This window comes from Trichomycterus rosablanca, chromosome 15, assembly GCF_030014385.1.
Source record: "Trichomycterus rosablanca isolate fTriRos1 chromosome 15, fTriRos1.hap1, whole genome shotgun sequence".
Taxonomy (NCBI): Eukaryota; Metazoa; Chordata; class Actinopteri; order Siluriformes; family Trichomycteridae; genus Trichomycterus; species Trichomycterus rosablanca.
Genome location: NC_086002.1, coordinates 15,615,485 through 15,640,494, shown reverse-complemented (window position 1 = coordinate 15,640,494; position 25,010 = coordinate 15,615,485). Strand labels below are relative to the sequence as shown.

The 25,010-nt window shown below is 41.2% G+C and overlaps 1 protein-coding gene across 2 annotated transcripts; it reads left to right on the top strand.

Moving 5' to 3' along the window:
• Positions 1-3,976: 3,976 nt before the first annotated feature.
• On the top strand, positions 3,977-18,882 carry taf5l (TAF5-like RNA polymerase II, p300/CBP-associated factor (PCAF)-associated factor). Of its 2 annotated transcripts, none has more exons than XM_063010369.1 (8): positions 3,977-4,056; positions 6,105-6,246; positions 9,209-9,313; positions 9,513-9,706; positions 12,783-12,929; positions 14,503-14,922; positions 16,393-16,856; positions 18,219-18,882. In XM_063010369.1, exons 2-8 carry the CDS (start codon positions 6,108-6,110, stop codon positions 18,550-18,552), a joined length of 1,803 nt encoding a protein of 600 aa, XP_062866439.1. In that variant the 5' UTR covers positions 3,977-4,056; positions 6,105-6,107; the 3' UTR covers positions 18,553-18,882. The 2 variants fall into 2 exon arrangements, with proteins under 2 accessions (XP_062866439.1, XP_062866440.1); XM_063010370.1 differs by lacking the exon at positions 3,977-4,056 and adding an exon at positions 4,399-4,475.
• The last annotated feature ends 6,128 nt before the right edge of the window (positions 18,883-25,010 follow it).

Sequence of the window (25,010 nt, the reverse complement as noted above, 5' to 3'; positions counted from 1 at the left end):
ATTTTAGCCACTCCAGTGTCCTACCATCTCTTGCCCCTAGATGTGGGAGAGTGGTGATTGTGTTCTACTGCAGTAGGTTGGCCACTTGCTTAGGGTGTATTCCTGCCATGTGTCCAGTGTTTCTAGTGGCACTGGAACCACAACAACCACCAAAATAAAGCAGTTAGGAAAACTGAATGATTAAACGATCGTGTTTTTTTTTCTTTTCTCTTTAATGGTTACAAAGTAAACTACAGCATCAGATTCAGCCTATTACATCTATTCTGCTATGTTTCAATTTGTGAGATATCTATTTTTACTTTTTATAGTAGGAACAGCTAAATATTGACTGGGGCATTTTAACAGCTTTGATTAGTGGGTACCCCAAATTGGCTGCATTGAGCATTAAAGTGCTTAAAATGCACAAAATGACCCAGCGCTATGAACTGGCATCCTGTGATAAGTGTGTTACAGCATGGCACCCAGTGATTTCAGGGAAACCGTGCCCACCGTGACCAGGATAAAGTGATGGTAAAAACATTGAAATGAAATTAAAAATAACATTTGGAAAATGTATTAAAATCTCAATGCTGTCACAAGATGCCTGTCCTTCTCAAGTTTGTATACATGTTCAGCTTTAACTGTATGATCTAGATTTAGGCTTAACTCACCTCTGAAAACATTCTCAGTTCTGTCATGCACTGTTTAAAAATTGATGTTCTGTGCCACTCAGGTGGCGCAGCGGTAAAATACGCTAGCACACCAGAGCTGGGATTTCGAATATATTGTATTGAATCTCAGCTCTGCCACCCGGCTGGGCTGGGCAGCTACATGAACAACGATTGGCTGTTGTTCATCCAGGAAGAGAGCCAGATAGGTACCTCATAAGTGATGCAATTACGACCTCTGCTGACTGGTTAATGGTGTCTGCACAGAGTAGAGGAAGAATGCTGATCAGGGTGTGGCTCTCCATGCACAAGGCTGATTCGCATATGAACTCGGCTGGTGCAGGTGAAAAAATGCAGTCGGCTACTGCACGTGTCGGAGGGGGCGTGTCAGTTCGCTCTCCTCAATCAGGGGCGGGGGTCAACACCAGTAGAGAGGAAGCATAACGCAACTGGGTAAAAATTGGACGCGCTAAAAATTGGGAGAAAAAGGGGGAAGATGCATTAAAAAAAAATTGATGTTCTAATACTGACTTACTTATACTCCTATGGGAAATGTATTGAGAGCAACCAGCCCACCTTCTGCATGATTTGGGAGGTAAAAGGAAACTTTAAGTCTCTTTCTTGTTATTTATTCTCCTTTATTTAGTGCATAAATTCACTTCTAATTTACTCACAAGTATACATACAAATATGTAATATGTATTTTTAGGCATGAAGGAAAGGATTTTTTTTTTACAGATTTTTGTAATTTACTCCAACTAAAAAGCTGAATTTATTTATGAAAGTATTCAGACCCTTTATATAATGCTTTGTAGAAGACTTTTTGGCCGGCTGCAAGTCTTCTTGTAATGTAAAGTTTTGCACACCGGGATTTAGGCAGTTTATCCCATTCTCTATTTATTCCATTCTCTGTCAGACTGAATAGTGAGTGAGTGTTTACAGATGTTCAGTGAGTTTTGAGGTGGAAAACCCCTTAATAAAATACCTCAGAGACTGGATTATGAGTTGAAAAGAGTTTTATTGCAGAGAAGGATCACACTGACAAAGTCTCACATGGAAACTCGGAGAGTGCAATAAGAAAGAAAGAAAATTATCACGCTTATATAAAAATAAAATTCCTGTTTTATTAAAAAAAATAGTTAAATAGCCCCTATTTTACCTTGAGGAAACTGAAGCACAATGCTGCAAAAAATGTCATGATTTCTTACCTTAGATGTTTTGAAGCTGTAATTGCCACCAAAACTACAAACACCCAGTCAGTTTGACTTTCCTGGTCATTCCTGATCTTAGTTTACAGAATATTATTAATTTGTTAGTGTTAGGAAGATTTCTCAGATGTGAAAGTAGTGTAATATGGTGTACCCCAACACTACATTCTAGGCCAATTATTATTCTTTTTTGTGTGCAGCTCCATGATGTGCACTCTTCAAACCTAAACTTACTGTTAGGCTAATCAGTAAACACATTTTGTTTATGACAAAATAGTAAGAATTTACATTTTCGGCATTTAGCAGACACTTTTATCCAAAGCAACTTACAATATACAGTCTAAGCAATTCAGTGTTAAGGGCCTTGCTCAAGGGCCCAACAGTAGCAATCTGGCAGTGGTGGGGTTTGAACCAGCAACCTTCTGCTTACAGGTCCAGTACCTTAACCGCTAGGTTACAGCAGATCACCAAGAATGAATGCAAACATGCTTTCCCCCGATTATTATTAATAAACACATGTGCATTACTACAGTTTAAGTATCCTTACACATTCTGGGAAATTTAAGTTGATTTGCCAAGAGAAACCGGCCAAAATGCTTTCTTATCCTATACATTTTGAAGTTGTAATTGTCAGAAGAAGTATGAAATGTTGTTACTTTTTTTTGCCCTTTTTTGCAATTTTTTAAACACTTATTTGTTCATGCTTTAAAAAATACATGCATTTTAGTTTAAATGTAAATAAAGAGTAAAAATAGTTCTAATAATTAAATAATGAAATGAAATGAAATAAATAATAATATATGTAAATATACACCAATCAGCCATAACATTAAAACCACCTCCTTGTTTCTACACTCACTGTCCATTTTATCAGCTCCACTTACCATGTAGAAGCACTTTGTAGTTCTACAATTACTGACTGTAGTCCATCTGTTTCTCTGCATGCTTTGTTAGCCCCCTTTAATGCTGTTCTTCAATGGTCAGGACCCCCACAGGACCACTAGAGAGTAGGTATTATTTGGGTGGTGGGTCATTCTCAGCACTGCAGTGACACTGACATGGTGGTGGTGTGTTAGTGTGTGTTGTGCTGGTATGAGTGGATCAGACACAGCAGCGCTGATGGAGTTTTTAAACACCTCACTGTCACTGCTGGACTGAGAATAGTCCACCAACCAAAAATATCCAGCCAACTCAAACAGCAGCAATAGGTGAGCAATCGTGTCTGACTTTACATCTATAAGGTGGACCAACTAGGTAGAAGTGTCTAATAGAGTGGACAGTGAGTGGACACGGTATTTAAAAACTCCAGCAGTGCTGCTGTGTCTGACCCACTCATACCAGCACAACACACACTAACACACCACCACCATGTCATTGTCACTGCAGTGCTGAGAATGATTCACCACCTAAATAATACCTGCTATGTGGGGGTCCTGGCCATTGAAGAACAGGGTGAAAGCAGGCTAAAAAGGTATGTAGAGAAACAGATGGATTACAGTCCGTTAGTGTAGAACTACTAAGTGCTTCTATATGGTAAGTGGAGCTGATCAAATGGACAGTGAGTGTAGAAACAAGGAGGTGGTTCTAATGTTATGGCTGATCTGTGTATATAAAGTAGAATGACCAGTTTACTTATCTTGAACCCTTTCATCTAAGCCAAGCAGGAATAGTATGTCACTACCTCTGAAATTTTGAAAGATCTCTGGTTCAGTTGTGGCATGGGGTGGTAGTTTAATACTCTGCAGCTGTTTTGCCACCAATAATGTATTTTCGAAAGTGTATAGAATAATAAACGAGGAAGATTACCTTTAATCTTTTAAACCTTTGACACAACTGGGTGTCCAGCAGGATAATATTGTGTATTTAAATTCACATTGATACAAGTTTTCCTAATGGCTAATTCAGGTTAAAATTAAGTTTTTGGAATAAATCAAAAATTAGGAGATCTTTATGTATATTTTCTGTATATACTGTATATATTGTGTGTTTTGATAAATTAATTATGATTATTAAGGTATTTTATACTGAAATCTGATCATTTTAAATTGGAAGGCCGTAACTTCACAGCCGCTTCACGTTGTGCCGGAAGTGTGAAGCAGTAAATGATGTGGCTGCTGTAATAGCATCGCATTAGCCGGATAAACGCTTACATTTTGAGAATTTATATTTATTTTTAGTAGTGACAGGAATAACGATTAAAAGTAAGTAAAGATGCAATTACAATGTGTCATTTAAAGTTAACTCATGTAATTTCTTGGTAAAGTATGAGTAACATTACTAACTCACTAGCATGTTAGTTTTAAGGATAAATACTAATTAGCTCTATTTGGCCTATACTGGAGCGCTACAGTGAAGATGAGTGAACGAGTTTTTATACACTACCTAGTGCACTAGTTATAAAAGATTAGTGATTTGCAATTGGCCCCGCAAGTCTTACTGTAGCTACATAGCTAGGCATGTTAATGCTAACGTTCTCTCATAATAAATGTCAGTATTAAATCTTAATCACGCATAATTGCACATCATATTCGTTTGTGCAATGAGTTGCATAATTTCATTTTAAATTCTAGCTAGTGTTTATGTTTAGTTTCGTAAAGCTAAGCTGACGAGATTCTGTGAGGTAGGTAAAAAACATTCACTGCTTTTTCATTTCAGTATAACGGTAAGAATTAAAATAATAATAAAATTAAGAGTCAGTTGTGTATCATGCTGCTCTAAATGAACCTCTAAGCTCGGTCTGTATGCTTAGTTTCTAAAATGTTCTTGTACAGTGTGCAAAAGTATCTGTTTTTGTCTTGGTTGGATTTGAATATTTGACTGATTGATATTTTAACAACATAATTGAATGGACTAACTGGAAAACCCAGTCAGTTTAGACCAACAAGTTCATTACTGGTGGGGATCTTGGTTGACAGACTATTATTAATTTGTAAGTGTTAAGAAGATTTCTCAGATTTGCTCATCTATTAGAATGTAATGTGGTGTACCCCAAGGCTCTGTTCTAGGCCTCTTTTTATTAGCCACTTAGGTGCCACTCCAGGACGTACAAAATGGAACATGAAGAGGGTCTTATCATTAGAGACCCATTTTACCTGATATTTATTTCTTCTTTCTTTTTAGTTGTTATTAAGTATTGTTATTAAGTTCAGCTTGGCGAACAAAAGCTTTTAGGGTTGTTGGCATAGGATCCCACACACCCTTGTGATGCTATTTATTCTTTAAAGAATCTGATTTTTAAAATTGATTTTATTTCAATGGATAGATGTTATTGTTATTCTGTTAGCACATACACCGATCAGCCATAACATTAAAACCACCTCATGGTTTCTACACACACTGTCCATTTTATCAGCTCCACTTGCCATATAGAAGCACTTTGTAGTTCTACAATTACTGACTGTAGTTCATCTGTTTCTCTACATACTGTTTTAGCCTGCTTTCACCCTGTTCTTCAATGGTCAGGACCACTACAGAGCAGGTATTATTTGGGTGGTAGATCATTCTCAGCACTGCAGTGACACTGACGTGGTGTTGGTGTGTTAGTGTGTGTTGTGCTGGTATGAGTGGATCAGACACAGCAGCACTGCTGGAGTTTTTAAATACCGTGTCCACTCACTGTCCACTCTATTAGACAATTCTACATAGTTGGTCCACCTTGTAGATGTAAAGTCAGAGATGATCGCTCATCTATTGCTGCTGTTTGAGTTGGTCATCTTCTAGACCTTCATTAGTGGTCACAGGATGCTGCCCATGGGGTGCTGTTGGTTGGATATTTTTGGTTGGTGGACTATTCTCAGTCCAGCAGTGACAGTGAGGTGTTTTAAAACTTCATCAGAATTGCTGTGTCTTATCCTCTCATACCAGCACAACACGCACCAACACACAACCACCATGTCAGTGTCACTGCAGTGCTGAGAATGATCCACCACCCAAATAATACCTACTCTGTGGTGGTCCTGTGGGGGTCATGACCATTAAGAACAGCATTAAAGGGGGCTAACAAAGCATGCAGAGAAACAGATGGACTACAGTCAGTAATTGTAGAACTACAAAGTGCTTCTATATTGTAAGTGGAGCTGATAAAATGGACAGTGAGTGTAGAAACAAGAAGGTGGTCATAATGTTATGCCTGATTGGTGTAGTTTAGATCCTTGATATTGGCTAGTCATTTAATTCAGGCATAAATTACATTCAAAAATGGCAATTCTGAAATCTGTTCAATATCACACATTCCTGGTCATGTTTACAGGTAATGAAGCGGGGCCGGACAGAAAATATCCAAAATGCTGTGACCCAGTACCTAAAAAGAAGGCAGTATGTGGACGTGGAGGGATCGCTGAAAGGGGCCAAGCTGTCTCAGTCTGCTGAGGAGATGGCAGCAAACCTCATGGGTACTTTAGTGTGCTGCACCATACTTGTCTGTTTGATCAGGCTTCATACAAATTTGCAAACCTGGCAGTTGGAGTTGGTGGGATCGGGCATGGAGCAGAAAGTTTGCATGAACATGCTTTCTAAACCAACTCTTATTGTAATGCTAAAATTTCAAACTAATTAGAGACCTTTTAGAATTAGGCTTACCATGTTATTTAATTATCTCTGCTCTGATTGAGGAGAATGAAGCTAACCCACGCCTCCCCGACATGTGGGCAGCATGCCGTATGCATTTTATCACCTGCACTTTGACGAGTGCAGTGCAGCTCAGCGTTGTGTACGGAGAGGACACACCCTGAGAGCACTCTTTTGTCATCTCTGTGCAGGCGCCATCAATCAGCCAGCAGAGGTGGTAATTGCACCAGTCATGGGAGAGAGACCCCATCCGGCTTAGTCCCGCCCATATCTGAACAACAGGCCAATCGTTGTTTATGTGGCTGCTCAGCCTTAGCCGGTAGGCAGAGCTGAGATTCGATACGATGTATTCGAGATCCCAGCTCTGGTTCCAGCATGTGTTTTTACTGCTGCGCCACCTGAGCGGCCCAGAGTTTTGTTTTAACTGAGCAGTTTCTTTCTTGCTTACTTAGATATTCATTTTTACAGCATGCAAGTGTTTTCCACACTGAAACTATTAAATGGCCGAAAACGTTTATTAGCCCATGTTATCCATCCATCCAATCTGTCTTCTTGTCTTCCTTTCTTATTTTATGTTTGTAGCTAGAGTGTTTTTTGTATAGGCTAACTTTACACACTATTTATATTTTTAATATATGCATTTTTTCACAATTTTTGTTGGCCCAATGTAGTTGCACCCATATACCCATTTGCATTTCAATACCTCTGTTGCTGCTGACCTCCTCTCCTGACCAAGGAGTGCCATGACTATCACACATCCCCTTCAACACGTGCAGTAGCCGACTGCTTCTTTTTCACCTGTGCTATATGGAGATCCGTATAGCGCACAGTCATGCACTGATCTCCATCTTCCCCTGTCTCTGTGCAGGCACCATCCATCAGCCAGCAGAGGCTGTAATAGCAGCAGTTGTGAGGAATCCTCTCTGGCAGTCCCAGCTTTTCATCCAGCTTTCCCTCATGTTTCTCCAGACATGCATTCTTATTTCAGCATTACATGAGTTCTAGTTCAGATAATAAATAGTTGGTTATTGTTTTAATGGCATTTACACACAATTTTAACCAGCCACTAGCTTTGGATAAAAGCAATACTGAGGTTATGACAATTATTTGAAGAGTCTACAATATGTACAGTGGGGTCAAAAAGTATTTAGTCAGCCACTGATTGTGCAAGTTCTCCTACTTAGAAAGATGAGAGAGGTCTGTAATTTTCATCATAGGTACACTTCAACTATGAGAGACAAAATGAGAAAAAAAATCCAGGAAATCACATTGTAGGATTTTTAAAGAATTTATTTGTAAATTATGGTGGAAAATAAGTATTTGGTCAATAACAAAAGTTCAACTCAATCCTTTGTAACATAACTTTTGTTGGCAATGACAGAGGTCAAACGTTTCCTGTAAGTCTTCACCAGGTTTGCACACACTGTAGCTGGTATTTTGGCCCATTCCTCCATGCAGATCTCCTCTAGAACAGTGATGTTTTGGGGCTGTCGCTGGGCAACACGGACTCCACAAATTTTCTATGGGGTTGAGGTCTGGAGACTGGCTAGGCCACTCCAGGACCTTGAAATGCTTTTTACGGAGCCACTCCTTCATTGCCCGAGCGGTGTGTTTGGGATCATTGTCATGCTGTCATGTTCCATCTTCAATGCTCTCACTGATGGAAGGAGGTTTTGGCTTAAAATCTCACGATACATGGCCCCGTTCATTCTTCCCTTTACACGGATCAGTCGCCCTGTCCCCTTTGCAGAAAAACAGCCCCAAAGCATGATGTTTCCACCCCCATGCTTCACAGTATAGGTATGGTGTTCTTGGGTTCTTCTTCTTTCTCCAAACACGACAAGTTGAGTTTTTACCAAAAAGTTCCATTTTCGTTTCATCTGACCACATGATATTCTCCCAGTCCTCTTCTGGATCATCCATATGCTCTCTGGCAAACGGGCCTGGACATGTACTGGCTTAAGCAGGGGGACACGCCTGGCACTGCAGGATTTGAGTCCCTCTCAGCGTAGTGTGTTACTGATGGTAGCCTTTTTACTTTGGTCCCAGCTCTCTGCAGGTCATTCATCAGGTCCCTCCGTGTAGTTCTGGGATTTTTGCTCACCGTTCTCATGATCATTTTGACCCCACGGGATGAGATCTTGACCCCAAGGGAGATTATCAATGGTCTTGTATGTCTTCCATTTTCTTACAATTGCTCCCACAGTTGATTTATTCACACCGACCTGCTTGCCTATTGTAGATTCACTCTTCCCAGCCTGGTGCAGGTCTACAATTTTCTTCCTGGTGTCCTTTGACAGCTCTTTGGTCTTGGCCATGGTTGAGTTTGGAGTCTGACTGTTTGAGGCTGTGGACAGGTGTCTTTTATACAGATAACGAGGTCAAACAGGTGCCATTAATACAGGTAACGAGTGGAGGACAGAAGAGCTTCTTAAAGAAGAAGTTACAGGTCTGTGAGAGCCAGAAATCTTGCTTGTTTGTTATTGACCAAATACTTATTTTCCACCATAATTTACAAATAAATTCTTTAAAAATCCTACAATGTGATTTCCTGGATTTTTTTTCCTCATTTTGTCTCTCATAGTTGAAGTGTACCTATGATGAAAATTACAGACCTCTCTCATCTTTCTAAGTAGGAGAACTTGCACAATCAGTGGCTGACTAAATACTTTTTGACCCCACTGTATATGTCTATATTAAGTGAACGCATGCCTAATGAAGAAGACTTATGGTAACGTTGGAACATGTTGATACCTGACAGACTGTCTTTCTCATTCTGTTTTCCAGTTCAGGAAGAATCTAGCTGTGGGAACGTTGTTTCTGCTGCTCCGTGCCAGTCGGACCCTCAGCAGTATGAGACTCAGTTCTCCAGGTTACGCAACTTCTTGCTAGGTAAGTAACACAATTAGGAATCATGTTTGAGATTTGAATGGCCTCTAGGATTAGCAAACATAACGCATGAACTGGAAGTGCTTTTTTTAAGAATCATTATATTTAGGATAGATGTCTGATCTTAGACAAGCTGTCCTGCTTTCAGCCAACAGTGTTACTTTTATCAGTATATTTACTTTAATTTGTCTCTCTATGTCAGAGGCAGAGGTGCAGTGGGGGAAGGAGGTCAGTTCTTTACTCTTCCCGCTTTTCCTGTACCTGCACTTGGATATGGCACGCTGTGGTCTGAAAGGAGCGGTCGATTCCTTCTTCAGCCGCTTTCACTCCTTTTTCCAGCAGGACTCTGAGCAGAGAGCCATTGTAGAGCAGCTCCGAGGTGTCATCACGCCACAGGTCAGTCAACACATCAACTTCTAGCGATAGGCTAGTCACCAGAGTAGTTGTCATAGCAACAGCAGCTCAGGCTACAGGTTTTCCACAGCATCAATTACTAAGTAAAAAAAAAGTGAACCCTCATGATGATATGAACCATCATGGTGCAACAGGTTGGACCCTAAAATGAAATTGACTTCAACTTCTGGTCATTTATTGAGAATCTCTAGCTTATGCATGTAGTTCCTGCTGGCAGAGGTGAACTGCAAACTAGCACACATTTAACACATTTAAAGCCATCATTCTTTTCTGCAGACAGCAGTGGATTTCTACACAGAGCCATAACACAACCACAAACAAGCACCCAAATGTCAACATCAAGTCAAGTACACACCAAGGAAGGTGAATTGACCAAGTCATACACAAGATGTAGAGTTGGGCAAACCAGAATAACCCACCAAGACCTGATAAAAGGAAATCTTCCAACCTGCGATACTTGCTGAACACCCATCATGATAATGCACATTCTAATAGAATGCCCTAAATACGTTAAGGACAGGCAACAACTACTCACCATGGAAACATGAAAAAAATTCCTATCCAAGAAAATACAAGAACAGTGCCAATGTATCTTCCAGCCATAAAAATATGAATATAAAATATATGAGAAGTGAACTCGATGTATAAAGAAAAGAAACTATTAACAGAGTAAAATATAATACCTAGCATGCCAAAAATGGCACACATACACTGATCAGCCAGAACATTAAATTAAAACCACCTCCTTGTTTCTACACTCACTGTCCATTTTATCAGCTCAACTTAACATATACAGGGGTTGGACAATGAAACTGAAACACCTGGTTTTAGACCACAATAATTTATTAGTATGGTGTAGGGCCTCCTTTTGTGGCCAATACAGCGTCAATTCGTCTTGGAAATGACATATACAAGTCCTGCACAGTGGTCAGAGGGATTTTAAGCCATTCTTCTTGCAGGATAGTGGCCAGGTCACTACGTGATGCTGGTGGAGGAAAACGTTTCCTGACTCGCTTCTCCAAAACACCCCAAAGTGGCTCAATAATATTTAGATCTGGTGACTGTGCAGGCCATGGGAGATGTTCAACTTCACTTTCATGTTCATCAAACCAATCTTTCACCAGTCTTGCTGTGTGTATTGGTGCATTGTCATCCTGATACACGGCACCGCCTTCAGGATACAATGTTTGAACCATTGGATGCACATGGTCCTCCAGAATGGTTCGGTAGTCCTTGGCAGTGAAGCGCCCATCTAGCACAAGTATTGGGCCAAGGGAATACCATGATATGGCAGCCCAAACCATCACTGATCCACCCCCATGCTTCACTCTGGGCATGCAACAGTCTGGGTGGTACGCTTCTTTGGGGCTTCTCCACACCGTAACTCTCCCGGATGTGGGGAAAACAGTAAAGGTGGACTCATCAGAGAACAATACATGTTTCACATTGTCCACAGCCCAAGATTTGCGCTCCTTGCACCATTGAAACCGACGTTTGGCATTGGCACGAGTGACCAAAGGTTTGGCTATAGCAGCCCGGCCGTGTATATTGACCCTGTGGAGCTCCCGACGGACAGTTCTGGTGGAAACAGGAGAGTTGAGGTGCACATTTAATTCTGCCGTGATTTGGGCAGCCGTGGTTTTATGTTTTTTGGATACAATCCGGGTTAGCACCCTTTCAGACAGCTTCCTCTTGCGTCCACAGTTAATCCTGTTGGATGTGGTTTGTCCTTCTTGGTGGTATGCTGACATTACCCTGGATACCGTGGCTCTTGATACATCACAAAGACTTGCTGTCTTGGTCACAGATGCGCCAGCAAGACGTGCACCAACAATTTGTCCTCTTTTGAACTCTGGTATGTCACCCATAATGTTGTGTGCATTGCAATATTTTGAGCAAAACTGTGCTCTTACCCTGCTAATTGAACCTTCTCTCTGCTCTTACTGGTGCAATGTGCAATTAATGAAGATTGGCCACCAGACTGGTCCAATTTAGCCATGAAACCTCCCACACTAAAATGACAGGTGTTTCAGTTTCATTGTCCAACCCCTGTAGAAGCACTTTGTAGTTCTACAATTACTGACTGTAGTCCATCTGTTTTTCTACATACTTTTTTTAGCCTGCTTTCACCCTGTTCCTCAATGGTCAGGACCCCCCACAGAACTACCACAGAGCAGGTATTATTTAGGTGGTGGGTCATTCTCAGCACTGCAGTGACACATGTTGGTGGTGTGTTAGTGTGTGTTGTACTGGTATGAGTGGATCAGACACAGCAGCGCTGCTGGAGTTTTTAAATACCGTGTCCACTCACTGTCCACTCTATTAAACACTCCTATCTAGTTGGTCCACCTTGTAGATGTGAAGTCAGAGACGATCGCTCATCTATTGCTGCTGTTTGAGTTGGTCATCTTCTAGACCTTCATCAGTGGTCACAGGACGTTGGTCACAGGACGCTGGTCACAGGACGCTGCCCACGGGGCGCTGTTGGCTTGATATTTTTGGTTGGTGGACTATTCTCAGTCCAGCAGTGACCTTGAGGTGTTTAAAAACTCCATCAGCACTGCTGTGTCTTATCCACTCATACCAGCACACCACACACTAACACACCGCCACATTGCTTCAATTGTCATTTTCATACATTTCAGTTTGGTCACATTTTTAACTCTATCAGTTTTGCATTGCTAGTATTGCATTGCTAGCATATAAACATCACCAGCTCCCTTTCAAAACGAACAACATCTGGCTGCTCTGTTGCATCATGTTGCTGGTGGCAACTCTTACCATGTGATCTGCATATCGGAATTTACACCTAATGCTAATGTTGTCTGTGTGCTGTAAACGTTCTCTGGTTTTTGATGTGATATAAAAAGAAGCCTAATTTCCTTTGGGATTAATAAAGTATCTATCTATCTATCTATCTATCTATCTATCTATCTATCTATCTATCTATCTATCTATCTATCTATCTAATAAGAAGTCATCCAGCTGTCAACATTAAACATGATGAGCGTCAGTCATTTTAATTCTACAGTGTACTGACATTTTGTGTGTATTGCAGGATGTGGCCTCCAATTCTAAACTGTGCTCTCTGCTGGAGCATAAGTACGTGGTGCATCTGACAGATGAGGCTTACACGTACCTGCTGCGCTACCTCCAGAGTGAAGATAACAGTGCCATCTGCAGGGTGCTCAGCACACACCTACAGGTCAGACTCAACACAGGATGGAACTGGAAATCTTTACCCAATAAGTCTTTTGAAAGGCTGATCAGAGGAATGTAACAAACAGGGGAAATGTGTATACTGAAGATGTGTGCCCTCTCTGATACCTGCCCATTGACTTCTTATCACCTGACAGTGTTCCCACTCAGTCGTATCACATAAAGAGAGACACTCTAATCTCCATGTGATACCAACCACCTCTCATCCCAACCCCTCCCCCTATTCCCCACCTAACAGGTGCCTGGACCAGTCCGGAGATTGCATTTCACAGTGGGCGTGACCCTACCTGACCTTCCCTCCCTCAAACACAGCCAACTGTGTTTGTGTAAATGACAAGTGGTGTTATTTTCAAATGAGACATTGATCACCGGCATGGTGTTGTTGCTGGTGGCAAAATTCTAAATGGTTCAGCCCTTTTCCATCACAAAATCACAGGTACTTGGTCAGAAAAATTAGTGCCATTCTGATTCCCAGATTCTGCTAGTCTGAGACCAACGAACCTGTAATCAAACGGCCAATGGGTGGAGGTCCTAGCGTCACCATTGTCACATTGTTTACCCATTTTTCCGCAATATACAATTAAAAGCAAGAGAACCACATCAAACGGCAGTAATTAATCATCAGTGATTCACGGAGGAAAAACAAATGCATTACAGTGAAATGAAACAGTGCAGCCACAAAACCTGATGTGTGACCAAACGTAATATGCATTAAAAGCTCTTACACATAAATAGAAATGACAAAGTGCCCACTGTTGTCAAATAATTTGACAGGTGCAACTTGCAACGTAATAACTGTGTACTATTATAACAGATAAAGTAAACAAAGCATTTACCTTTCGTCTTGATCATCATCATTGTCTATGACAATCCCTGTGTGTTGTGCGCAGATGCTGGAAAAGTCGATTCTTGACAGTTGGATATTCCCTTAATGAAATAATCAAAAATTGCAAACTATGATCACATTCCTGTGTCTTTGGGTGGCATGGTGGCTCAGTGGGTATCACTGTCTCCTCAAACCAAGAAGATCCTCCATTCGATTTCCCAGTTGGAGTGGTCTGAGTCCTTTCTGCGTGGAGTTTGCATGTTCTCCCCATGTCTGTGTGGGTTTCCTCCGGGAGCTCCACAGTCTGTGTTTGACATTAAGCCTGAACTGATGAATCTTGTGTAACCAGTAACTACCTGTGTAAACCACATTAAAATTCTAATAAATATAGTGTCATTTGACTTCTGTTTCTGTATGATGGAATGCCCACAACCACATACGTAATTGCTGGGCTTTCAAGCCAGTCTCACTAGTTCACAGGAACTGGCACCAGCACATTGTTGGTGGAAAAGAGAGATAAATTTAACCAGAAGGGTCCAAACTTCTTTAAATGATTAAATGTTTAAAAGTTGTTATATTACTTTTAAATGGGCAACCAAAATTACCCACAGTTAAACTGTGCTTGTAGCAGAAATCCGTGTTGTGCCATTTTTGTCAAGATTGTTTTCTAAATAAATGGACTCCTCTTGTGCCTAATTTCGAAACAGACCTTTTAAAAATACTCTTTTCACAGGTTGAGGTGTCTGCCGTGCGTCGAACAGAATACCAGCTCTATGGTACAGGGCTCACCACAGGAAACTCCACATCTTCTGGAAGCTGGGCGGGAGTGGATGGGGTTGATGGGACAAAGACTGTGGATGTCGCAGCAGGGTTACCGCCTCAGAACGAGGCCGCCCTGGAGGCTCTTCAGGACTGCATCAAGCGTGTTCGTGAGGGTCCTCCATCGCTCACTACCATCTGTTTCTACGCCTTTGAGAACACAGAGCAGCTTCTGAATGCTGCAGAGGTATCGCCCGACAGCCGCCTACTTGCTGGTGCTTTCGATAACTCCGCCGTCAAACTCTGGAGCCTCAGAGCCAGGAAGCTGAAGGCTGGGCCTCGCAAGGCCAATGTGTCCAACATCCGGCTTGTTTGTGACCTACTGGAGGAAGAGGTGAGTTGACGGTCATAATGTTATACAGTCAAAGTATGTGGTGCCAATCGACAAGAGGACACAGATCATGTAACTACACAAGTGGATTGTTTCAGCAACACTGGAGCAGAATGGGTGATGACAAGGTGGGACAGACTGGGAAAACGGGTAACAAATCAGAAAACCAGGTAGTGGACAACATGGGGGGCAAATGGGGTAACAGATTAGGTATTGTGAAGGAAGGATGCAGTTTGTGTAGCAAAATTGGGGGCCAAAGATAAGGTCATTAAGCAGAAGGCTACTGAGTAAGGGGTTAAACAGATCACTTAAACAACCTGTGCTCCCTTTGCTATATTTTCCACTGTTGCTGTAAGGGGTAAAACTGGAAACTGTGCGAGAAAAATGTTGCATGAAATGCATGATTGCCAGTCGTCATATATTCCAAAAATACTGCTACAACGAAATGTTACTGGATGTGTACGTGGTCTATGTGACAAAAAGTGAGTCAGTTACATAGTATGACCCCCAATACCCAGTTCTAGCTGGTTTAGACCAGTTCCTATGTTCTAGCTAAGAAATCTCCCTTACCAATGGAATCTTCCACTGCCCTGCAAGGTCACTAATGGGAGTATAAAGGGTGATTATTTTTCTTCCATGTGATTGCATTCACCAAGTCCCTATGGGGTGGCACAGAGTGGGTAGCACTGTCGCCTCACAGCAAGAAGGTCCTGGGTTTGATTCCCAGGTGGGGTGGTCCAGGTCCCTTTTGTGTGGAGTTTGCATGTTCTCTCTGTGTCTGCGTGGGTTTACTCCGGGTGCTCTGGTTTCCTCCCACAGTCCAAAGACATGCAAGTGAGGTAAATTGGAGATACTAAATTGTCCACGACTGTGTTTGATATAACCTTGTGAACTGATGAATCCTGTGTAATGAGTAACTACCGTTCCTGTCATGAATGTAACCAAAGTGTAAAACATGACGTTAAAATCCTAATAAACAAACAAACAAACAAACACCAAGTCCCTATGTGAGACTTTGTCAGTGTGGTCCTTCCAGTTTCTGAGGTATTTCATCAAGGGGTTTTCCACCACAAAACACAGATTTGGTACTGACTGGGAAGAACATGGACTAGGTGGCAACATTGATGGGACCACTGTTGTGGCGGCACAAGAGAACGCAGACTTGGTACCAGCACTTGGAAAATGCTACCAGGGGCTAATGACATGGGAGGTGACGGAACAGAACAGAACAGGACTTTAAGAGTACTACATGCTCAGACCAGGAAAATCCATGCTGGGTGCAAAAGAGGTCAATTATGTGGGAAAGCAGTGAAACCTTGTTTAAGGACCAAATGGCAAACTGATCTAGGTGGGGCTGGAACCAGTGACCTTCTGATCACTAACCCACCAGTTTAATACACATCTGTGTATATAACCAAAGAAATTAAAATGGTAGCACCTTGTGTCTATTTTCAATTCTTTCTTCTCTCTCAGACAGAAGAGGAAGCTGGCAGCGAGATGAAGACTCTGCGTGGTCACAGTGGACCGGTGTACGGTGCGGCATTTCTACGGGACAGTTCGGGTTTACTGTCGTGTTCAGAGGACTGCACAGTGCGCTACTGGGAGCTGCATGGCTTCAGCAATGCGGCAGTATACAAAGGTCACGCCTATCCTGTTTGGGACATCTCAGTGAGCCCGTGCGGCCTGTACTTCTGCACAGCCTCAAAGGACACCACAGCGAGGCTTTGGACTCCATCCCATGCCCACCCACTGCGCCTCTATGCCGGGCACCTAGCCGATGTCGACTGTGTGCGCTTTCACCCTAACTCGAGCTACATTGCCACGGGGTCAGCTGACAGGACCGTCCGCCTGTGGAGTACACAGCATGGTGGCTCAGTGCGCTTACTGACGGGTCACAGAGGCCCTGTGCTGGCGCTTGCCTTCTCGCCCGACGGGAGGTATGTAGTAAATCCGTAATATACAGTACATTCATTATCTTTTACTTTACATGTTACTTAGCTTAGACTGTAAACCACAGTCGGGTAAAAATGAAACAAATTTAATTATATAAAACAATTTATCTAGCAGATTAGTGATTGGGTGGTACAGTAGTAAATTACGCCCACTACCGCTGTGATCCAGGGTTTAAATCCCCAGTGGGGCTCCGGTCCGGTCAGGTTTGTACGTACAAGGGGGTTTGGGGTGTTACTGCATTGCGCCCAGTGTTTCCAGAAAACTGGACTCACCACAATCATGACCAGGAATAAAGCAGGGGGTAAAACGTAAAAATAAAATGAAAAAATGGCAAATTTCAACAATCGATTATAGTTTATTTATTATAGGTTAGGGGCCTTGCTTAAGTGTCCAGCAGGGGTGGTCGTCTGACCTAAAACCTCAACCTTATGATTGATAGTCCAGCATTTGAAGTGCATTGCATTTTTAATGGAATTTTTGTGTGTATTTTTTTTGTTTGTTTTATATTGATGTTTTCCCATCGCTTTATCCTGGTCAGGGTCGTGGTGGGTCTGGTTTCCCTGAAATCACTGGGCTCCGAGCTTTCTTGTTTGTTAAACACCTTGGACCCGACACCAATCCATCACAGTGCCTTTTCCATCCCACCTGACATAGCCAATCATGTAAAATTTAGGAATCGTCTATTTGTAGACGCCGACCAACACTGGGGATTCATACTTTAGATCCCAGCGGTAGTGGCCAAGTGTAACTTACCTTTGCGCCACCCGAGCGCCCAAGATATGTGTACAATTGTATTTATTCAGTAGAAGTTTTTTATCCAACTATTAATCAGGGTATCTGCTTACAGCTTTTTTTGTTTAAAGCACTAATTGGATGCTAGTATGCAGGGGGTATGGTTTGAAACATGGCCTCTTTTAATTTTTGCTGTTTCTTTGAGCTCTGCCTTCAAAAGGCATTGAATATTGGCTTATAAAATTCAAACTGAGTTTGATGTTGCCGAGTGAGACTTTGTTTTACACACTATTAAATCAGAATCCGAATCAAACAGATTTGCCAAGTATGTCAACCCACACGAGGAATTTGGTTCTGGTCATGAGTGTGTCTCTATTGTGTATGCAATATACAGACAATAGTAGTGTATATCATGTATGGGAGTGAGATTGTGGGATGTGCATAAAAAATATCTGAATAATCAATTTCCTTTTTTGAATTATATATATAATTGTAATATAATTGACATGTCTAACTCTGTCTAATTAACTGTTTATCTTTCAGTTCAATGATAAGATTCAGGCTTAATTCTATTTATCCTGCAATAAAGTTAACAGTACCTCTTTACTCTTCAGGTACCTGGTGTCTGCAGGTGAGGACCAGCGGCTCAGGCTTTGGGATTTGGCAGCGGGTGGTGTGCTGAAGGAGCTACGTGGGCACACAGGTGCCATTACTAGCCTGGCATTCAGCCCCGACAGTGCGCTCATTGCTTCGTGTGCTATGGATAACTCGGTGCGCGTTTGGGACGTGAGGAACGCTCACGGTGGAGGAGCAGCGCCTCCAGACGGTTCTAGCCCTGAACTGGTGGGAGTTTACACGGGTGAGACGAACAGTGTTCTCAGTGTGCAGTTCACCGCTTGCAACCTGCTTCTGGTAACTGGCACAGCCCAGGAGAAACAGGAACAGTGAACAAAATTTTGGGTCACGTTTTCTATCGTTCAATTTGATTGTAACGAACAGACTCTTATGTTAATGCCTATGAGTCATGGGGCATGAGCTGCAGCAGTTAGGGCAAATGTACTTACTGTACTGATCCAAGATCAGTGTTTTCCCTTCCCCTCATGTTCTGTACTAAACTTTTCTGTTTCAGTTTTTTTGTATAGTATTTTTTCATATAAATACTGATCAAATGTTTTGTAGAAGGATATTTAAAGAAAAGGCCGTCATTAGGAGGAGAACATGTTTATTTTCATTTTTGTCTGTTATATATAGAAATTGCTTAGTGAATGAAAAAATAAACCTAGCAGATTTTCTACAAACAGTTCCTTACATACAGATTATTCTATTGTTTTTAAAATAAAATGCATTTGTCATATATACATACACTGATCAGCCATAACATTAAAACTACCTCCTTGTTTCTACACTCACTGTCCATTTTATCAGCTCCACTGACCATATAGAAGCACTTTGTAGTTTTACAATTACTGACTGTAGTCTATCTGTTTCTCTGCATGCTTTGTTAGCCTGCTTTCACCCTGTTCTTCAATGATCAGGACTCTCCCAGGCCTCTCTCTCTGGCCATTGAAGAACAGGGTGAAAGCAGGCTAAAAAGGTATGTAGAGAAATAGATGGACTACAGTCAGTAGTCGTAGAACTACAAAGTGCTTCTATATGGTAAGTGGAGCTGATGAAATGGACAGTGAGTGTAGAAACAAGGATGATTAAAGGCCTTGCTCAGAGGCCAAACAGTGGCTGCATGGCAGAGCTGGGATTCAAACTCTGAACCTTTCAATTGATAGCCCAAATCTCTATCCACTGGGCTACCACTGTTTTAGATGTTAAGCATTTTATGGACCTCTATGGGAGGCAAAGTATTTCCACAAAGGGAGTAGTTATTAACACTGGGAGTTTGCCCAAAACATTAAAAGAAATCCTGACCCAAGAGAATACAGAAATAATTCTTAAACTCCTCAATAATATAAGACTGAGAGCATACATACTGTATAATACAAGACCAATAAAACAAGCACAAAACACTGATCCTTGTTGTGAATATCACAAATGTGAAAACAATCAAGCAAACTCTGGTAGTTTGGAGTGCTTTATTATTACTTCTTGGGTCTGAATATTAAATCTTTGGATCTACTGGTATAGTTTATTAAACCAAAATTTTCTGAGTTTCCATTGGTCATACTGGTGTACGTTGGAGGTATAATGTAATGGTAGAGAATCTGTTCTGCCCAATTAATTAACTCTCTGCTATTCATTTAATTATTGGAAGCGACCATCAAAAACATGATCCTGTGGATTCAGACCCCTTCACTTTCTACCTGCTTTGTGTACTGGCTTCCAATTTTAATTTCCAAAACCACACCAAGAATTTTAAGCATGAAAACCAACAGTCCATCACAGCGCCTCGGCCATCCCCTCACAGACGTAGCCAATCATGTAACATTTAGGAATCATCTATTTGAATCATACACCTGACCAACACTGGGGGTTCGAACTCTAGATCCCAGGGGTAGTGGACTTGTGTAATTTACCTCTGCGCCACCTGAGCGCGCAAGCTATGTGTACAGTTGTTTTATTCAGTACAAGTTTTTATCCAAACTATTAAAACAGAGTATGATCCACGCAATTCAACGTAACCCAAAATTTTGGTTTGTCAGGGTATCCGCTTACAGCTTTTTTGTTTGAAGCCCTAATTGGATGCTAGTATGCAGGGGGTATGGTTTGGAACATGACCTCTTTATTTTTTCTTTATTTTGTTTCTTGGAGTGCATTATTATTAAATCTTGGGTCTCAATATTAAAATTTTGGATCTATTGGTGTAGTTTATTAAACCAAAATGATCTGAGTTGCCGTTAGTCATACTGGTGTACATTGGAGGTATAATGTAACGGTAGAGAATCTGTTCTGCCCAATTCATTAACTCTTTGCTATTCATTTAATTAATGAAAAGCGACCACCAAAAACCTGAACCAGTGGATTCAGAAAGTATTCAGACCCTTTCACTTTTTACCTGCTTTGTGTAATGGCTTCCAATTTTAATTTCCAAAACTAAATTCACACACATCTAGTGGGGAATTCGAAGCAGCCAATTGACCTGCAGGTTTTTGTTAGGTAGAAGGAAGCCCATATGGGCGTGGGAGCAACATACAATCTACATAACTTGCTCCCCGTGAGGGTGTCTGTCAGATCATATTGGTATCGGTCTGCATTGCATATAAAAGCCTCAGAATTGCAATCGGAAATGAGAAAATCTACTTAAATCATCCCAGCAATTAATGAATGCTGCCAGAAATGATAATAGTACTATAATAATGCAGTGCAGAATTCTTCTGAATCTGGATTGAAATTTACCTTAATAAACTACATGTCCTTATTGTAAACATACTTTCTTTAAAACAGAAAATTATAAATCACACCGACGCTTTTTTATTTCCGTAGAGCTGCCTGTATGTTTGAGGTATAAATATTATGTTGTACATCTGTGCTCACAACACACATGCAGGTTATTTGTTTATTGTTCCTGGAACACGATGAAGATTAGATGATCTTGTTGGTTAATGTGGTCATCTAGAAGAGATTAGAAAAATGCTGTCGAGTTTATCATGAGAATAAAAGTGGCATTCCTAATCTGTGGCACTGTTGGTTTGCATGCTTAAAATTCTTGGCAGCATTTCAGATCTACTTATAGGGTGGAGTGATACACTGAGATGCATTAAGACGAAAAACTCGTCCGGCATGAACGTAAGGCTGAGAAATGCATTGCCCTCATTGTAATTGCCTAGTGTGTTGTTAGTGTGTACAGTGGGGTCAAAAAGTATTTAGTCAGCCACTGATTGTGCAAGTTCTCCTACTTAGAAAGATGAGAGAGGTCTGTAATTTTCATCATAGGTACACTTCAACTATCAGAGACAAAATGAGAAAAAAAAATCCAGGAAATCACATTGTAGGATTTTTAAAGAATTTATTCGTAAATTATGGTGGAAAATAAGTATAATAAAAAATAAAATACATTTTGTCTCTCATAGTTGAACTCTCATCTTTCTAAGTAGGAGAACTTGCACAATCAGTGGCTGACTAAATACTTTTTGACCCCACTGTGTGTCACACGTTTAAAAACTTAGTAAAAAGTTAGAACTTTGGTTCTAACAGGTTTCAGCAGATTTGTGTTCTTCGACTGTTGTTTACTAAAACTTGAGAAGTGAAATGTTTACTATGGAAGCACTTCTGTAAGTCACTCTGGATAAGAGCGTCTGCTAAATGCAGAAAATGTAAATGTTTCATTTATTTAAATCATCAGGTTATTTTACAACCATATCACCCTGCATACTCACCAATCACCAAACCAAATGTGTAAGAAATTGTAGCTCATTAAAAACAGCCAGGCTTTTAAACACAGCATTTTATACTAAGAACATTATAGCAACAGTCCGACATAGTGGTAGTGTGATGGCATGCCGTTAATTTCAAGTGTTATAATATGATTAAAAAAACTATTCTATGCATTTTGACTGTTGTAATTAAATTTGCTTGTTGTTTAAATCTAATTGGTTCATTTCTGACATACACGTTTTAACTGATGCCTTGAATTTCACCTACAAATTAGCTTAAAACTGCAAGTTGCTCGGGTGGCACAGCGGTAATGCACGCTAGCCCACCAGTTCTGACAATCTCGAGTTAGTCTATGGCGCCTGCACAGAGACAGGGAATAATGGAGATCATTGCGTGACTCTCCGTGCACAATACTGATCTCCATATGAACCGGATGAAATGGAGTGGTCGGTTACTGCACAGGTGTCGAAGTGGGCGTGTGTTAGTTATGGCCCCCATCGATGTAGTGGAGTGGGGAGGGGAGGTCTGCAGTAGCAGAGGTGGAAATATAAATCGGGTAATCAGATACGACCAGATTCAGTGGAAAATGCATTAAAAACTGCCGTAAAACATGTACACTGATCAGGCATAACACCATCAGCATTGCTGTGTCTGATCCACTCATACCAGCACAACACACACTAACACACCACCACCATGTCAGTGTCACTGCAGTGCTGAGAATGATCCACCATCCAAATAATACCTGCTCTGTAGTGGTCCTGGGAGAGTCCTGACCACTGAAAAACAGCATGAAAGAGGGCTAACAAAGCATGCAGAGGAACAGATGGACTACAGTCAGTAATTGTAGAACTACAAAGTGCTTCTATATGGTAAGTGGTGGTGATAAAATGGACAGTGTGTGTAGAAACAAGGAGGTGGTTTTAATGTTATGGCTGATCGGTGTATACTTATGTTTTCTGGCTTTAAACTGCATTTATTTGTTTTACTTACTGCTTCTTCCTGGTCAGTGTTGCAGAAGGTCCAGTGCCACAAGCAAACACTGTGTACCGGGGTTCTAATCTGTCACACACACACATCCGGCAGGAGCAGCATCGTTGGCACTGCAGTCTCGACTTCAATCCTTAACCTCGGCGGGTAAACAGGTTTCCATCGGAATGCCCTCAGGGTAAAACAATAGAGAATGTAGTTAATAATGTACAATGCTAGTTGAGTAAAACAGTTTTACAGAGAGTTTTAGACTCCGGCAGCCCTAATTATTACAGCATAATTAAAAGGGAGAGCAAGCAGGTAACAAGGTCATGAAGGCTTTCATAGGACATCAGCGTCCACCTCCCCTACCCAAACCTGAGTGATCGGACAAGAGAGGCAGAACGACAGCAACCCAACATCCCTGATCACCACAAGTTTCTATGACCAAGAAACCCCAAGCTCTGCACCTTTGTCTATACTAATCAAAAGCCTGAGAAAATAAATATGTTTTCAGTCTAGACTTAAACATTGAGACTGTGTCCGAATCCCGAACAGAGGCAGGAAGATTATTCCAAAGTTGTGGAGCTTTGTACGAAAATGCTCTTCCACCAGCCATGATCTTTTTAATTCTAGGAACTATAAGTAAGCTATTTGTGCGCTGGGTTGTAGTGATTAATAAGTTCACTCAGATACTGTGGAGCTAGGTTAGTAAAAGTATTTTGTAATCAATGCGGAATTTAACTGGCAGCCAGTGTAGAGATGATAGAACAGGAGTGATATGATCAAATTTTCTAGTTCTAGTTAGCACTCGAGCTGCTGCATTTTGAACTAACTGGAGTTTGTGTATGGATCTACCAGAGCATCCAGTTAGAAGAGCATTACAATAATCTAACCGAGAAGTTATAAACGCATGGATCAGTTTTTCGGCGTCATTAACAGATAGTATACAGTATTTCTTATTTTAGAAATATTACGTAAATGATAGAAAGCAACTCTAGTAATATTATTGACGTGTGTATCAAAGGAAAGATCTGAATCTATTGTGACATAAGTTTTTTACATCTGGGCTGGGAGTAACAGAGAAAGTGTTTAGGTTTAGCACCAGGTTAGACAACTTGTCTCTTGCAGCTTTAGAGCCAACAAGTAAAACCTCTGTTTTATCTGAATTAAGTAAAAGAAAATTACACGACATCCAGTTTTTTATGTCATTAAAAAACTGTGTGTGTATAAATCCTTATTTTTCTTACTTAAATATAAACAAGGAGCACCAAGTGAGAATTCAGAGCAGCCAATCCACTTTCAGCATGTTTTCAGCAAGTAAAAGGAAAACCAGAATACTTGCTGAGAAACATGAGAAAAATTTTAATCCACCTAGTATTGTTCACTCTACTGTATATTGCCCTCTAGGTGTGACTGAGTGGGTAAAGGTGTGAGGTCTGCATTGGAACGATGCTCTCACCAGGGGGGGTCCAGACATACTGTGGCCCAGATCAGGATACTGGATTATTAAGTGAATGAAAAATCCCTCCTACTTACATATTTTAGGAGTTGAAGACCTTGAGAAAATCTCAGTGGGTAGTCATTTGATGCCAACTGTCACACAGATATCAACTGAGCCTGGTTCACCGAAGCTGTGCGACACCAACAGTACTTGTTGCACCACTGTGTCCCTAGTTATCTTATTTCAAACATGCTGACAGTAGATGTCTTGAGCAACTTTACTAACAGACTGTAAACTAGGGTGGTAATTATACCTAGCTCCTGTGGTACAGCAGTATATTACGCAAACCCACTACTGCTGAGACCCGGGTTTGAATCTCAGCTATGCTATCGGCTGGTCTGGCATCCACACAGACATGATTGGATATTTCTAATAAAACAGGTAGTCAAAGCCCTGTGATGGATTGGCACCCTGTTTAGGGTATTCCTAGAATGCACTCCCACTGAAACCAGACCCCTCCCCCTTCTCACAACCCTGACCTGGATATATTGTTTTTTCAGTAAATGCTTTGTAATCAGGGTCACGGTTCATCCAAAGCCTTCCCAGAAACACTGACTTTAGGCCTGAAATACACTCTGGACAGGCTGCCAATCTTTAGCAGAACATTGTT

Excerpts from the sequence above, each read along its gene's own strand:
- taf5l (XM_063010369.1), top strand. The coding sequence starts at position 6,108 with ATGAAGCGGGGCCGGACAGAAAATATCCAAAATGCTGTGACCCAGTAC. Across the intron at positions 9,707-12,782 it reads GAGGTGTCATCACGCCACAG|GATGTGGCCTCCAATTCTAA; the intron begins GTCAGTCAACAC and ends TGTGTATTGCAG. Across the intron at positions 16,857-18,218 it reads GCCTTCTCGCCCGACGGGAG|GTACCTGGTGTCTGCAGGTG; the intron begins GTATGTAGTAAA and ends TTTACTCTTCAG.